At 43.6% G+C, this 15442-nt stretch overlaps 1 protein-coding gene across 1 annotated transcript in view; it reads left to right on the forward strand.

Annotated features, from left to right (window-relative positions):
* The window catches only part of NALCN (sodium leak channel, non-selective), a 690956-nt gene that overhangs the window by 602870 nt on the left and 72644 nt on the right, over window positions 1-15442 (forward strand). Inside the window, 4 exon segments of the mRNA XM_030201343.1 lie at window positions 1001-1049; window positions 1052-1068; window positions 14619-14684; window positions 14686-14768. Of these exon segments, the coding sequence (XP_030057203.1) occupies window positions 1001-1049; window positions 1052-1068; window positions 14619-14684; window positions 14686-14768 (215 nt within the window).

Genomic DNA, 15442 nt, shown 5'->3' on the forward strand with positions numbered 1-15442 from the left:
AGTGATTTACATTTATTATATGCAGGTATTTTCTCTGTCCCTAGAGGGCTCAAAATCTAAATTTTTTACCTGAGGCAATGGAAGGTTAATTGACTTGCCCAGGGTCACAAGCAGCCATATGGGAAGCAAACCCAATTAGAAGATGATAATGATGATCACATGTGTTCTTTGCCTCAGAGTCTATTTTCCCATACTGGGGGCAATTCTTTAATTAGGCACTTCCAAATAGATGCTCAGTGGGTGTGCAGGTGGCGCCTGTTCTAAAGAAAAGTAGGTTCCTACTTTCTTGTATAGAATAGTAGTGTAACATTAACATGCCTAACATTTAGGTACTCAACATTTCACTAGCCATAGAGCTAGTATAAGTGTGAGCACCTAAGTGCAGCAGGTGCATGTGTAATTTACAGTATTCTGTAAGATACACCTCTAAATGAGAACCCCGCCTGTGCCACACCTATTACTCCACCCCTGCATGCACTCCTTTGCAATATGTGCTGTGTAAGTTAAGCAGACATTTGCAAAAGAGCAATTAAACTCTGGAATTTGTTGCCAGAGAATGTAGTAAAAGCAGTTAGCTTAGCAGGGTTTAAAAAAAAGGTTGGCTCACTTTCTGAAAGAAAAGTCCATAATCCATTATTAAGGTGGACTTGGGGAAAGTCCAACGTTTTTTCCTAGAATAGCATCATAAAATGTATTGTTCTGTTTTGGGATCTTACCAGGTACTTGTAACCTGGATTGGCCACAGTTGGAAACAGGATGCTGGACTTTATGGACCTCCAGTCTGTCCCAGTATGGCAACATTTATGTTCTTAACTTACGTACCTATGTGCATACCTACTCACTTAAATGCTAATATTCTAAACATTTGTTCTTGTAAAGTGCATATAAATGTGAGTGCCTAGGTAATTGCCCTGATTATGACTACAATAATGTTGTATTCAATTTTATCATCATTTATGAAAAAATGTTAATAAAATATGTTGTTTTATTTGATTTCCAGAATGAATATACCTATATGATGGGTGCATGCATAATTGTCTTCAGATTCTTTTCATTTGTGGAAAACATGTAAGTACTAAATACTATAGGATGATTACACTTAAATCAGTTTTTAACACATACAGCTGTGAAAACTGAAAGATACCTTGAGAATTTAGAGCAGGATTGAACTCTGAAAATATTTGATTGTAGATGCTCCCAAATTACACTAAACAATGTCCCGATGCTCCTGGTCCTCAACTTAATGGGGCAAGGAAATCTAAAGACCTTCACGTCCCCTTCCAATGTTCCCTTGCATCAGTCCCCCCTCCCCGCCCCCGCCAAGGAGCTCTTCTTTCAACAAAGGTACCTTCAAGTCATCTCCTTAGTTGGCCTTCCTTTAGAAATTCTGGGGTTTAGAGTATATGGGACATGAGCAATGTCTAGTTATTCCTGCTTCTACTGGCGCTAGGTTTAAAAATGGCACCAGTGACTCCTAATGGTAGTCTCACAGCAGGGGCTTAGCCAGACCTCGCCAGGTGGGGGGGCACTGTTTAGCCGCCCCCCCCCGAGCCGCCGCCGCCACCACATCGGACCCCCCTGCCGGCCTGCCCACGATCCCCTGAAACCCCCCTCCCACCACCAACTCTCCCCCGCCGTCGCCGCCCGCCCCGTTGCCGCAAATGATACCTTTCTTGAAGAGAGAGTTCCTTCCGCGCTCGAGTAGCGCCTTTCTTCAACGAAGTTCCGGCAATCAGCTGTTTCGATGCCGGCAGCGTAGCTGGCGTCGAACAGCTGATCGCCGGAACTTCGTTGAAGAAAGGCGCTACTCGAGCGCGGAAGGAACTCTCTCTTCAAGAAAGGTATCATTTGCGGCGACGGGGCAGGTGGCGACGGCGGGGGAGAGTTGGTGGCGGGAGGGGGGTTGAAGGGGATCGTGGGGCAGGGGGCCAGGGCCAAATCTACGGGGGCCCGGGCCCCCTCAGGCCCCACGTAGCTACGCCACTGTCTCACAGTACTGTCACTAGGGATGAAGCTGCCATACAAGATGTAGCCCTGCCTCCTTATGAAAGCCTCTCCCCCTCACACAAACCAAACCCTCCTCCTCCACCTACTCCATCCTCCCATGACACCCTCAGGACATAGCCGCAGGTAATCCCTGGTAATCCCCCACATCCGATACAGAGTCAGTAGTTAGAAAAAAAATTGGATGTCATCAGCATATGTACGGTAAGATACCTGCAAAGATTGAAACAACTTGCATAAAGAGGCCAAATAGATATTAAACAGTACAACAGGTAAAGCTGAACCTTGCAGGACCCTCGTATGCAGAGGCTGGGATATTGAAACCTCATTTCTAATACAGACCACCTGTTGTCTTTCTCTCAGAAAAGATTCAAACCAAGATAAAACAGTACCACCTATGCCACAGGTATATAGGTGTGTCAATATTATATCATGATCTAAAACATCAAAAGCAGCAGAGATGTCTAAAAAAGCAAAGACATAATTTTGCCAGCCATCAAGACCTTGTCTAACTTCATCAATTATCAATTAGCCACTACAAGAAGCTCAGTACTATGTACCTTCCTAAAATCGTATTGATTTCCATCCAAAATTGGAGATCTTAACAAAAAATCAGCTAAGTGTTTGTAAACAATGAGGACATACACTAGATTTAGTTATCTCCAGTCCCGTTATATTTCCATCTGTTGGAAAGTTTTGAACAATCCTAATCTCATGGACTGACCATCATCTCCTCCTTTTTTCTCTCTCTCTCTTGTTACATCTGCCATCTCCACCCCCGATCAGGCCAGTGGAGAAGGAAATTGCATTCTATTGATCCTAGTTCTTTTCCTCCTTTCTTGGACCTCTTTTCTGGTGACTTTGCAAACCTACCCCTTGACAAACAACTGCACTTATGGAATTCTCTTCCCTATGGGATTGGTAGCATGGAACGTTGCTAATAATTGGGTTTCTGCCAAATACTTGTGACTTGACTTGGCACTGTTTGGAAACGGGATACTGGGCTAGATGGACCTTTGGTCTGACCCGGTATTACTACCCTTATGTGTTAATAATTGGATTTCTGCCAGGTACTTGTGACCTGGCTTGGCACTGTTTGGAAACGGGATACTGGGCTAAATGGACCTTTGGTCTGACCCGGTATTACTACCCTTATGTGTTAAAATTGACAAGGTAGCTCCACTACATTTTGTAAAAGCTCCCAATCCTAACCATATACCTTGGTTTCACCAAGGTCTTACTCTCCTCAAGCGCCAAGTAAGGAAAGCAGAAAGACTCTGGCATGAACACAAAATGCCAGACATTTATCTCGCCTGCAAAAATCAACAGCATTATTACACTGCATAACTGCAAAATGCCAGAAGGAATTTTATACTAACTTGATCCAGAAGACATGGACTCTATAAGAAACTGTTCTCAGTTATTAATGACCTTACACAGCCACATTTAACACCAGATTCACTTGCTGTTCCTACTGCTGATACAGTAGCTCAATTTTTTCTTTCAAAACTCAGTTCCCTACAATCATGTTTTCCTGTTATTGTAGATAGCTGTGACCCTATTCAACAATCACCAACTCCAAGTTGTCAGTGGTTTTCCTGCAATGTACCCTCTGAGGAGGCTGTGACTAAATCTATCTCTGTTTCAAGTATTACAACAAGCATTTGGATCCAATTCCTGAAGTTTTGGCCAAGGGAATTGTCCCTGAGTCTCTTAAGACTGCGATAATATGTCCAGTCCTCAAAACGAACATCTGTAGATCCCTCTGTTCCAGCCAACTTATCACCCTATCTCAAATATTCCAGTTTTGGCAAAGATCATTGAAAATATTGTTTTCCAGCAACTGTGATCACATCTTGAATCTGTGTTAGTCTTACACCATTGACAATCCAGTTTCAGAATGGATTACAGTACAGAAATTGTCTTGGCAACTCTTCTAAGTAAGATCTACAGTAAATTGGAAGAAGGCTTCATCACTGTGGCAGTATCACTCGACCTGTCTGCTGCCATTGATGTCATTAATCACACTCTTCTCTTTCAAAGGCTCACCTCTATTGTATAACCAACATAGTTTATAATTGTTTTGCATCTTTTTTTCAAAACCATATGTTTAAGGTAACCATGAAGGAGGATACATTATCAGCGGATTATGATCTCTCATGTGGGGTCCCACAAAGGTTCATATTATCACCAATTTTCTTTAATCTTTTTCTCAGTCTCCTCGCTGTTCCAATTCTATCTTTAGGCTTAAGTGCATATTTTTATGCGACAATATTTTTATTATTCAATACACTGCTAATACAAACCTTGATTTTGGACTGCTGCGAGTTTGCCTACATAAGGTTGCTAGCTGGTTGCATGAACATCATTTAATACTAACCTACAAAAAAACAGTAGCACATTGGATCACAGGCATGCATCCCTTCCTTCTGTTACAACCAATACTCTTTGGCCTCTCTGCCTCACCTGTTGAAAGTTTTAGATATCTTGGAGTTATTTTGGACTCTAAACTCATATTTTCAGAGAAAATTTCTTCGATACTCAAATCAAGCTTCATGTGTTTCCAATGTCCAGGTGAGTGCTCACATAGGCAATAGTGATCATCACATGATATGGTTTGATATAAAAGCAAAAACAAAGTGCAGATGCACAAAACTCAAAGTACTGGATTTCAGACATGCTGATTTTGGTAAAATGGAGAAGTACCTGAAGAAGGAGCTGATGGCATGGCTAGACAAAGGAGAAGTGCAGTGGTCCAAGCTGAAAGCTGCTATAAATATGGCAACAGATCTTTATAAAAGGAAAATAAGGGAGTCACGTGATGTGCTAGAGGGAGCAGGACGCGAGGAGAGCTCTCTCTGAGGAATCTGGCCCCTTTGCAGCTTACACCTAACCCTGCACAAACAGAATAGCGGACCAAAAACACCAGTGGGTAGCCCAAAACGGTATGGACAAATTTGTGGATTCCACTTCTAAAGGAATGGCGAGTAGAACGAGCAAACGCGAGAAAGAAAAGACTCGGGTGGAAGACGCACTGGCGGAAACAAAATGGCCGCCGGGTGGAAGCGTGGGATTCAACAAAGAGCAACTCGCACAGCTGACAGCAGTAGTGGAAGCCGCCATAGAACCGAGGCTGGAGAAACTCTCGACGCAAATTGCAAGTTTTACTGCCTCGCAGGCAGAGCTTACCCGGAGAACCGGAGAACTTGAGCAACGCGTCTCAAATTTGGAAGACGCCACCACAGCGACAACCCCGGCGGCCGTAAATAAACTTAAAGAGTCAGTAGACTCACTCACTGCAAAAATAGATGAGCTTGAAAACAGGTCCAGACGGTCCAATCTACGGCTGATAGGCGTGCCGGAGTCGGTGGGAGACAGAACTCTTATTACGGAGCTGGAGGCCTGGCTAAAAAACGAGTTTGCCCTTTCTGACCATGCGGGGGCCCTGAGCCTTGAGAGAGCACACAGGCTGGGACCGCTCGAGAAGACCGCCAGACACCGAGGCCAGTGATAATCAAAGTTCATAACTATGTACACAAAACAGAAATACTAAATGGATATCGTTTGAAACGGGAGGCCACAAGCTTAAAGGTAACACGGTACGAATATATCAGGATTACTCGGCTGCTTTGCAAGAGAGACGGAAAGTATTTACCCCGCTGTGTAGCAGATTACATCAGGGGCGTATCTGCGTGGGGCCTCAGGGGCCTGGCCCCCGCAGATTTTGCCCTGGCCCCCCTACCGCCATCAACCCTCCCCCGCTGCCGTTCTTACTTTTGCTGGCGGGGGACCCCAACCCCCGCCAGCCGAGGTCTGCTTCCACCTGCCGCTGCCTTCAAAACTTCTTCTTCAGCCGGCGGGGGACCCCAAACCCCCGCCAGCCGCCCCGCGCTGTTTAAAATTCATCTTCGGCCTCCGTGGCCGTGCTGCTGGGATAGGCGGCGCTGTTGAAATCCACTTCGGAGTCTGACGTCGTTGTACGTTGTACGTGCTGCGACGTCAGACTCCGAAGTGGATTCAACAGCGCCGCCTATCCCAGCAGCACGGCCACGGAGGCCGAAGATGAATTTTAAACAGCGCGGGGCGGCTGGCGGGGGTTTGGGGTCCCCCGCCGGCTGAAGAAGAAGTTTTGAAGGCAGCGGCAGGTGGAAGCAGACCTCGGCTGGCGGGGTTGGGGTCCCCGCCAGCAAAAGTAAGAACGGCAGCGGGGGAGGGTTGGCGGCGGGAGGGGGGTGGTAGAGACTAAGTTATTGGTGGCGGTGGGGGCTCGGCGGCGGCGGGGGGGGCGGGGGGGGGGGCGCTAAAATGTGCCCCCTCCCTCTGGCTCTGGCCCCCCCTACCGCCGGAGTCCAGATACGCCCCTGGATTACATACCTTGCAAATCCCCTTCATGTTAATATACCCAGCAGTGTTGAAAATTAAACAGAATGGAGTCTGGAGATCGTTTGATTCAGAACAAGCGGCTAAAGACTTTGTGGGTAGTATTGAAAGCAAAAGGGACAGTGACAAACACCGGCTGAATAGAAGAATCGGCGCAGCATGGATAACCACTGGTTTGGGACAGGAGCTGAAGTTCAGGTCCGTGAACATTTATGAGGAACAGTTTGCAGGGTAACAGTCTCTTGGATATGGGGGTCAGAGAACCTCAACATTAAGGTGACTTTCAAGTTGTTGTTGTTGTTGTCTAGGAGGGAGAGGGGGAAAGGGGGGAGGGAGGGGGATCTGGGTGGGGGGAGAGAGGGAGGGGGTAAGCAAAAGGGGGGGAGGGGATTTATGCTAGAAGAGAGGGTGGATGGTGTGAATGGAGTAAGCGTGATTTATGAGAGGTTGCAATGGTCCCCAGTAAAGCCACAGTGCAGATCTCCCTGGGAGAGGGGCTGGGCTCCTGGGGAGTTAGACATTGGTATTCTGAAGGTACCCATGAAAAGGAAGAGATATTAATCGCAATAACCTAAAGATTGTATCTTGGAACGTCTCTGGTATTACATCACCAGTGAAAAGGTATAAGATCCTCACGCAACTTAAGAGGCAGGGAGCACACATAGCATGTTTACAAGAAACAAAATTGACGGATGCAGAACATGCAAAACTCAAACAGCAATGGGTGGGTGATTGTTATTTCTCCTCATCAGGGAATAGGAAAAGTGGAGTGGTTGTCCTAGTTGGGAAGGGACTACCATGTCAAACAAAACTGATATATAAGGACACAGAGGGACGGATTGTTTTACTGTACATTAATTACCAGGGGCAAAAATTCTACCTGTGCACAGTCTATGGTCCAAATAACTATAGCCCACATTTCTTTCAGTCTCTCATTGCGTTGGGAATGGAACATACTGATGCACCCTGGGTGTGGGCAGGTGATTTCAACCAAGTGCAAGACCCTACATTAGACAGACTCTCCACCCAGGCGACTCCAGGGGTGGGAAGGGGGAGGGGACTACCGATTCTTTGCGATCAATTACATTTGACAGACGCATGGAGATCCCTACACCCCACCACCAAGGACTATACTCACCAGTCCAAGGCCCACCAATCTTGGTCTAGGATAGATTACATCTTGATATCTACCTCGTGGTTCTTTAAAGTCCAAACGGCAGCAATAGGCCCAATGGCGGTATCGGATCATGCTATGATCTGGATTGATCTGGAGCTCTCGGGGGGATCCCAGGGGGTGGGCGCTGGAAATTTCCCTCATACTTATACCAAGATTCCCAATTTAAAGAATATTTACTTAAGAAATGGCAATTCTATGTTGATACGAATTTCGACACTTGTGAATCACCAATAACATTCTGGGAGGCCTCTAAGGCAGTTATGAGGGGGCATGTGATAGCATATCTGAGTGCCAGGAAGAAACGCCTGGCCTCGAGCATCCTGAGGCTAGAAAGGGAATATGGATCAGCAAGGAGGAGATATTTATTACACCCAAACGAGTCCAATAGGGAGTTGATGTCTGCGGCCCAGGTAGCATTGAATTCCCTTATACATGATCAGGCGTTGAAGCAGCTAATGGTCAGACGCCTGAACTTTCAGCGCTTTGGCAATAAGTCGGGTAAACTTTTAGCGAGAATAGCAAGAGCAAATATGCCAAGACAATTTATACCAGCAGTCGTGAATAATAAGGGAAAGAGAGTAAATCAACCGCAGAGATTGCACAAACATTCCATACTTATTTCACGGATATATACGCTGCACAGGAGCGCTTTCAGGGCCCAATAACACGAGATTATTTGGAGGACGCCAGAATGCCTAAGTTAACAGAGGAGGCACAACGGGCGTTGGCAGCTCCAATAAGAGCGCAGGAGGTTTGTAGAGTCCTAAAGTCGCTGCGTCTGGGTTCTGCACCGGAGGCGGATGGGCTCTCTAATGAATACTATCGGTTGTTGACGCAGCAAGTGACTGGGCCCTTGGTGGAATACTTTGAGGCGGTAGTGGACCGGGGGGTTCTTCTCGCCTGGAGAGAATACTGCTTTAATAACACTAATCCTAAAGCCAGATAAACCACAGGACCAGGTTGAGGCATACCGACCCATATCGCTACTGAATGTAGACATTAAAGTACTGTCTCGGGTGCTAGCAGAGAGACTGATGTCATATATACCTAGCCTTATTGGAGAACACCAAGTAGGGTTTGTGAGAGGGAGACAGGCCACACAACACGTGCGCAGGGTGCTACTAGCAGGGGCATATGGGCAGAACACGGGAGACCCACTGTTATTGGTAAGCCTAGATGCCGCTAAGGCCTTTGATAAGGTAAATTGGGATTATCTGTTTGAGGTGTTAGATTACATCGGGTTGGGGGGCTGGTATCTAGAGGCGGTGAAAGCGTTGTATAAAGATACCCAGGCAGAGATATTGATAAATGGAACCAGATCCGCTTCCCTTCGGGTGGAGCGAGGGGTGCGACAGGGTTGCCCGATGTCACCATTATTGTTTTTAATATATCTCGAACCCCTACTCCGTACTATTCTGTTAGACCCAGAGATACAGGGGGTAACCTTATATAGGGAAAATATTAAAATACTAGCCTTTGCAGACGACATGTTTCTTACGCTCACTCACCCAAGAACATCAGTAGAGAGATTGTTGGAAGTGATAGATGAGTTCAGTTTCTTCTCTGGGTTACAACTAAACCTGCAAAAATCATTAGCTTTACCAATATCAACGACGCTGTGCTCGGAGTGGGAGGGACATTTTCCATTTCAATGGGCTACAGAACGCTTAAAATATCTAGGGATTATTATCACGGCAGACATAGCTAATGTATACCGAGAAAACATAAGCCCGTTGAAGAGACGTACACAAGAGCTTTTACAGGGGTGGCAGGGGTTGCTATTGTCCTTACAAGGTAGAATTGCACTGTACAACATGTTCATATTTCCCAAATGGACATATGTATTTCAAATGATCCCAGCAGTGTTGGGGTACAAGGAGGAGAGGTGGCTACACAAAGCACTGAGAAGGTTTTTGTGGCAGGGTAAGAGAGCGCGTATAGGGCTTAAGCAATTAATGAGAACACATAAGAAGGGGGGTTTGGGGTTGTTGGACCTAAAACTGTTCATGATAGCTGGTAGTGTTCGACATCTGTCGGACTGGTTCCGCACAAAAGAGTTCTATTCATGTACGGGGGTGGAAACATTATTAATGGCTCCCTTAGATTTTGCATACTGGCTACACGCTCCGTCGGCTGAGTTGCCCACGGTGGGAGCCTATAGACATATAATAAACCCCCTGCGGAAAGTGTGGCGCTGGATGTGTAAAGCCTTCACCTGGAATAGTGCGGTCTCACCCCTGCTCCCCTTGAGGGGTAATTTGGCCTTCCCCGAGGGAGGAACATCCAAGTTGTTTCAGAAATGGACCTCCCGGGGAATACAATATATATTCCAGGTAGTCACAGAACGGGGGACCCCTAAAACCTTTCAAAGTATGTGTGATGAGTTTGGGTTAGATCAGGGGGACTACTTTGCTTACCTACAAATTAATCACTATTTAAAGACCCTACCGGACCAAAGCCTGACTCAAGACATATGGGACACTATGAATGACTTTTTGGGTCTGGAGGCGCAGTTGAAAATACCTTTGAAATATTTTCACTGTACCCTACGGGATTTGCAGGAAGCAAATGATTGCACTAAAGTGTCAACTCTCTGGCAAACAGAACTTCAGTGGAAGATGGATCCGGGACAGTTGGCAATCTGTCTATCTACAGTACATAAAGTAACGGAGAACGCAATCTGGAGAGAAATGCAATACAAATTTGTTATGCGAATGTATATATCGCCACACCGAGCCTATAGAGCAACTTTGAAACAGACTGATGATTGCCCAAAATGCGGGAGAGTGGGAGCCACCTTGGGACACATGTTTTGGGCTTGCCCCCTGGTGAAACAGTTCTGGACAGAGCTGGGACTTAAAATCTCACGGATGTGGAAAATCCGGTGGCGCCCCTCTCCGGGTCAACTGTTCGACAAGTTCATTGTGCAAGGACAATCGCCTGAAGGTTTGAGGGCTTTTTTGAGGCGCACTGTCTTGATGGGAAAGCGAACAATTTTACAACTATGGCTGCAAAAAGAGGGGCCTAGTGTTTCGCAGTGGAGAGGAGCCATGATGCAGTGTTGTATGCTGGAAAAAAGAGGAGTTGGAGACCTTGCTTCAAGAAGGGGAGACAGTTTTTGCAAGATCTGGGCTCCATACTGGGATACCTTGACACCAGTTGCAAGAAGCAGACTTTTAAACTGTTAAAAACTGAGTCCACCAACCGAATAATAGAAAGTTCCTAAGAGTGGGAGGGGGGGAGGGGGGATGATTGGGGGGGGTGGGAGGGGGGGAAAAGAGGGGAAAACATTAGCAACAGACGAGAATGTTTTGGTTATACAGATTGTGTTAATTACACTATGTTATTATTGTGATGGAATGTTTATTATTGTTGCAATAAACAAGATTAAAAAAAAAAAAATAAAAGGAAAATAAATAAAAACAAGAAACAAGAAGCCTATATGGTTCTCCAAATAAGTGGCAAAAAATAAGGGCAAAGGAGGCTGTGTTCAAGAAATACAGAAGAATGCACCAAGAAGATTATGGAAAAGATTACCAGATTAAACTCAAAGAAGCAAATAAGGAAATACGACTAGCGAAAGGACAGGTGACACCTTTAGCCATTTTTTCTTCCACCTGTGCTTTCGCTAGTCGTATTTCCTTCTTTGCTTCTTTGAGTTTAATCTGGTAATCTTTTCCATAATCTTCTTGGTGCATTCTTCTGTATTTCTTGAACACACGGGTGACAAGACCTTTTTAACATATATTGGGAAAGGAGTAAAGCTAGGAATGGAATTGTAAGACTGAAAGATGCTGAGAATAGCTATGTGAAAAATGATGAGAATAAAGTGAACATGCTAAACAAATAATTCTCTTCGGTGTTCATGAAAGAAAATCCTGGAGAAGAACTGCAGTCGGCTGCCAAGGGTATATCTGGGAATGGAGTGGATATTGCACTGGAAGAAAGAGTTACAAACAACTTTAAAATCTGAAAGTGGACAAAACTATGGGGCCAGATGGAATATATCCCAGGATACTGATGGAGCTCAGAGAAATCCTGGTGCAACCTCTTAAGGATTTATTTATTAAATCTTTAGAGACTGTAGAGGTTCTGCAGGCTTGGAGATGAGTTGATGTGGTCCCTATTTACAAAATGAGGGACATGGAAGAAGTGGGAAACTACAGGCTGATAAGCCTCATATCGGTGGTAGGAAAAACAATGGAGTCGCTGCTGATGGAAAGATAACTTTCTAGAATCCAATGGGTTGTAGGATCAGAGGCAACATTGTTTTACCAAAGGAAAATCCTGCCAAATGAATCTGATTGATTTTTGACTGAGTGACCAACGAACTGGATAAAGGACATAGGCTAGATGTAATTACGTGGATTTCAGAGATGAAAACAGTAGTGGAATTCAAAATGTGTGGGATAAACACAGAGGAATCCTTTATAGAAGGCGTGGAACCAAACAAGCATAGCGGTGATTAGATGGCAAACACCTGTAATTGGGAAGCAAAGCCAGTGCTGGGCAGACTTCTTCAGTCTGTGCCCTGATTCTGGCTGGATAGATTCAGCTTCAGTAGCAGGAGAACAGGGCCAGTGCCAGGCAGATTTTTATGGTCTGTACCCTGATCGTGGCTGGACAGATTTGGATGGATTGGAGTGGGTCTTCGATGACAACTTCAGTAGTTGGAAAACAAGGCCAGTGCTGAGCAGACTTCTGTGGTCTATGACCTGAAAATGGCAAGGACAAATCAAGATCAGGTAGTATGATGTAGTATCACATCAAACCTTATGCTATGAGTTTATCTTGTTTGGCAGACTGGATGGACCATACAAGTCTTTATCTGCATTCATCTACTATGTTGTTAGGTTTTTATCTGTTCCTGGAGGGCTCACAATAACATATACTGGAATTAAGGTGGGATTTTTACCTGGGTCCCATTGTTTAAAGTTCACTGCACTAACCACTAGACTGCCCCTCTGCTCCCATCGGAGTTAGTAATGGATAAGTAGAGTGACCAGTTATCCAGCAGCACTGCAGAGGATCCAAATCTGGCATGGATCCCAAAGTATATGTCAGTAAGAAGATTATCTGTATAGCAGTAGAAACTAACTGCAAACTCTTCAATAACTTTTGCTAATGGTTCTAGTCAGCCTGTTTTCTTTTTTTTCCACTTCCTTCCTTTTACCTGTGTTTTACTGTCTGATTTGTAAACCATTTTGATGACTGTCCTAAAGGCTATATGGAAAATATATAACCTAAACTAACCTAACCTATCCTCCATAACCACTAATATCCAAAACCTTACACAAACTTCATCAGAAAAAGATCTTAGTGATTATGCATAACCTCTTTCTGGCCTCTTCTACTAGAATTTTCAATTCAAGAGCTATGAACCAGGGAGATGTTCTTAAATCCCAACATCCAGTCTTTAGCACTCATAGGATAGTTGTTGCGTGCACTCTATTTTCTGCCTTGCATTTCCTATAAAAGGTGCAGGATAACTTGATTACTTCCAGGAAATGATTTCAAATGGAAGAGATTTTTAATATAGTACTCCCATAAGAATAAAAAACCTATTCACATGATCTCCAGCTTCTCTTCTAGAATATCTTTTAGAATTTTCAGAGAAGGACTTGAAAACTTTATAAGAGTACACCTAAGTGTATATAGCAGTATACCTTGATCAACACAATGATGTGTCTATTTATATTCATTCTATGGTTCTGAGATTTAAGAGAGCTTTATTACATGTTCAACCACTATCACATATACCTAGTTCCATTGGGATTTAAAAATATGGTCCCTACAAAGTTGATTGAAGTCTCAGGACCTCTAAATTCAGCATCCTTCTTGGAAGGTCCTGTTTCTTGTGATAGTAACATCTGCTCACAGGATAAGTAAATAGGCTAGAACTAGCATCTTACCTTACAAAGAATTCTTTCATAACATGAGTTTTGAGAATTCATCGTAAATTTCAATCTTGTGAGTTTCACTTAAATTAGTCTCATGTGCATCCTATATTTTTGTTACAAAATCACACCCTACAAGGGTGAATTAGCTGTTTATTAAATTTCAAAAGAACATCAGCATACTTTATGTAGGGAACCCAACCTCATCTATAATCAACTTAATTGGTTTAAATAAAATAAAAAAACTGGGAATATCCAGTTTGAGAGTGCCCTTTCCCTTATTCTATATGATATAATCAAGGCACATCAAGTCAGGACCATGGGATTTGGCCCTCGAGGACCACGGTTGCCCAAAATCAACGTATGCATCCAGCATTTCCTATTTAAGCGCACAACTATGGAATGCACTGCCAAAAATAGTAAAACAACGTACGACCACCTAAATTTCCAGAAAGAACTAAAAACAAACCTGTTCAGAAAGTCATATCCAATCGACCCAACATAAAAGCCTGCGTACATGCAACACAACAAAACCAAAGATCGAAATGGACACACCCCAACTTCCCCCCTCCTCCTGTTCCCTATTATACCTACCTTACATGAACCTTATTCTATCACAATAACACCTTGTATTTGTTCATGCCGGAACTGGTGAACACCACTACGGTACTATGTAAGCCACATTGAGCCTGCAAATAGGTGGGAAAATGTGGGATACAAATGTTACAAATAAATAAATAAATCCTTAGCCTTGGCATTTTATTTTAGTACTGTCATTCAGCAGTCCTACCATAAAACACCTAGGCTATTCCTACGTGGATGAATATCACCTTTGTATTGATCATATAAGGTTTCTACCCTTCCTCTGCCATAACTGTGCCCAAGTCCCCTAAGTATAGGGATTGAATATCTGCAGAATATTGATTTATAACTTTGCTGTCAACTGGTAAAATTTCCCCTCTCATGAATTCACAGTAGGAAAACAAACATAAATTCAAAGGTATATTTTAATAGCTAATATAGAATATTTACTTAAAATAAATTTGCATTGATTGATTGTTGCTCAAACAAGATAGCCTATTCAAGTTGCTTATTTTGAGGAACAATATGAAGCTTAAAATTTGTTGAGAGATAACATTGTTTTTTCTTCCTGTTTCCAGGTGACACTAAAGATGCTTCTCTTGACTGTGGTTGTCAGCATGTACAAGAGTTTCTTCATCATAGTTGGGGATGTTTTTGCTGCTGCTTTGTTATGCGTTTGCAGGAGTTGTGCTATTTGGCACAGTGAAATATGGCGAGAATATTAACAGGTTGATATTTGTCTTCTGCCTTATCTTTACATAAATTGTATCCAGATGAAAAAATTTATTTTCATTCTAATGAACATGATATTTTATTTGCCAAGTCTGAACTGAGAAAAGTTTGCTCAATGAAGACATTATCTGTTCTATTGTATACTTTGGTTGTCTTCCCAAATAGTAACCTAAAAGATCAGTAATAAAAAAAAATTCTTCATGTGACAAGTTCTTTATATTTGGAGATTGTCTTAAAATACACATTATCTTTTTTGACTTATGACAGTTTCAATGATGTGATAACACACAAAAATGCTATGGATCATCACTATATCAGAGACAAATATTCAGTTCTCTGTTGGGGTCCTTTTACAAGCTGCAGTAAAAAGAGGCCTTAGCATGCCTTAAGGCCATTTTTAACACAGCCATAAAGATGATGGCCATGCACTCATGTTGCCATCAGCATGTGGTCATTAAGTAATATTAGTGTGTGTGCACTTAGCTACACCCATTTTGTAGGTGGTAAGGGCTTACATGCTATTTCTGCACCAACCAGTTAGCACACAGTAATGTAGCTGCACTAACTAATTAGCACAGGATTGCCCACTCTCTGCCCCCCAGACATGCCCCTCAAAATGTTGTGTATAAACAATTTTATTTGAACCATAAAATGAAACAAAAATATACAC

The sequence above is a fragment of the Microcaecilia unicolor genome, chromosome 4 (assembly GCF_901765095.1).
Source record: "Microcaecilia unicolor chromosome 4, aMicUni1.1, whole genome shotgun sequence".
NCBI classification, from domain to species: domain Eukaryota; kingdom Metazoa; phylum Chordata; class Amphibia; order Gymnophiona; family Siphonopidae; genus Microcaecilia; species Microcaecilia unicolor.